We start from the raw sequence: 1,806 nt of genomic DNA on the forward strand, positions 1-1,806 counted from the left end.
ATTGACTAGGAGACAGGTGGACGGGTCTCGCTAAAAAGCGTTATAGCCCTAAGGCTTAACCTGTGTCGGCGGCCCCGGGTTCTTGCAGCGCAAGAACTGCGGCGGGATGTTCGAGGTTGTCAGTGTACGCCCTAAAGTGGGCGCATTTCCTCCTGTCTTTGAAACCCCGACAGTTCCAGTGTACAAAGGAGAGAGCTTGCTGTCTTTGCGGGGGGCGCCGTCCTCTAGGGGGTTGGTTAGGAGTGGACGCAGCCACGTTGATTTGAAGGGAGATTACCTTGGAGAGCCGGCTGAGGTTCCGTCACCTGCAGCGGCAGCGATTCCGGCTCCTCCAAGAGTTCGGTTAGATCGATGGATCGAGTGAATTTTGATGAGCGGTTCGCGTCTTTGAGGGGTCCCGTTCAGCGGAGAAGCCGGGGGTTTGACTCTAGGCACATCTTAATGTTGGCCGTCACGGCGGCCGTAACCATGCCTGTGATTGCCCTGAGATGGTTGTCTTGGATTTGGCCAAAATTTGACATCCGAGTAGATAACTCGGCAAGGGCGTCTTCGAAGGCGGTGAAACGCACGTGAAAGCTAGAGGGTGTCCGGTCCGCCGGCACCACTTGCATCGGTTCCGGAGCTACCTGGGCCGGGGGCGGGGAGGACCGCGCCGTTTCTAGCTCGTGAATTTTGGCGTTCAGTTGAGCATTTTGTGCCCGGAGAGTCTCGAGCTCGCGGCGGAGGTCCGCGACGTCAGAATTAGGGGGGGGGGGGGGAGGAGGATGAAGCTTTGGTGGGGGAGAAGGCAGGGGAGTGCGTGGAGGTGGAGGAGGCCTGTCTCGGCTGCCTACTTTGGACTGAGACGTATTCTTTGGTGCGCCAGACGACACGCCCTCGAGAGCCGGTAGATCCCGGTCTTGGAACGTAGGGGCGTCTGGATTCCGTGATGCCTTCTTGTTAGTTGACTGAGAAGACTTGGGGGCACGTCCAGGCAAGGTGCCCGCCGGTGGCGCTGGTCCGGTTGTGCCTTTCGTCATCTTGTTGCTAGGCGTGGGAACTTTTGGAGTGGTGACAGGACCCGAGGGCACTGCAGTCCGAGTTTGGGTTCGTTGACCGGTCGGGTTGCCTGGTTGTTGCAGCCGTGGCAATTTGGCTTTGCAGTCTTGCGAGCACGTAAGATAACCGCCGCCGCACACGATGCAGGAAGGAGTGCACTCGTGGGGCGCCATGTTGGCGTCATCGACGACTGCGGCCGTTTCGCCGCAGTGTCCACAGCGATTGTCTTGAGAATTCGGGCATAAGTCCGGACGGTGACCGATGGTGCCGCATATATTCGCGCACCACAGTCACCACACTGTTATAGTGCACGTAACGTGGTACTCTGTGTCCCACGAAGCTGAGCAGGGCTTTCGTGGACTTCACCAGCTTGAGGATGAAGGCTATCTCTGCTCCGCGCCACTGAGCTTCAGATTTCAGGGTGGTAGAAGTTTCCTGTTCATGGACCGAATTAATCCCCCTGCAGACTTCACCGTTGACTTTGGCGTGTCCGACCACTGGGATGGGGCCTTTGGAAGCACTGAGTGTAAATTCACGAGCGAGCGCATTCGCCGCATTGACGTATTGTGGCAATGACGATATTCTGGTGCCAGATTGGCCAGACACTAAGAATGTCCACCCAAAAGGATTTACATAGGCGGAAAACAAAGCACCAAGCTCATCCTTCTCCGGAGCCGTCTTCAGGGAGATCGTCACTCTGGGCTTGATAACGATCCTGAAAACTTATTTGCGGAGTCGAGGCATAGGGGTGAGCCACCATTTCTTTGA

At 56.9% G+C, this 1,806-nt stretch overlaps 1 protein-coding gene across 1 annotated transcript; it reads right to left on the bottom strand.

Annotated features, from left to right (window-relative positions):
* Positions 1–401: 401 nt before the first annotated feature.
* On the bottom strand, positions 402–1,211 carry LOC119440476 (uncharacterized). Its single transcript, XM_037705382.1, has one exon. The coding sequence runs from the start codon at positions 1,209–1,211 to the stop codon at positions 402–404; it is 810 nt and encodes a 269-aa protein (XP_037561310.1).
* Between the last annotated feature and the right edge of the window lie 595 nt (positions 1,212–1,806).

Source organism: Dermacentor silvarum, chromosome 2 (genome assembly GCF_013339745.2).
Source record: "Dermacentor silvarum isolate Dsil-2018 chromosome 2, BIME_Dsil_1.4, whole genome shotgun sequence".
NCBI lineage: Eukaryota > Metazoa > Arthropoda > Arachnida > Ixodida > Ixodidae > Dermacentor > Dermacentor silvarum.

What these genes read in the sequence shown, in the direction of transcription:
- LOC119440476 (XM_037705382.1), bottom strand. Translation starts at nt 1,211, where the DNA reads ATGGCGCCCCACGAGTGCACTCCTTCCTGCATCGTGTGCGGCGGCGGT.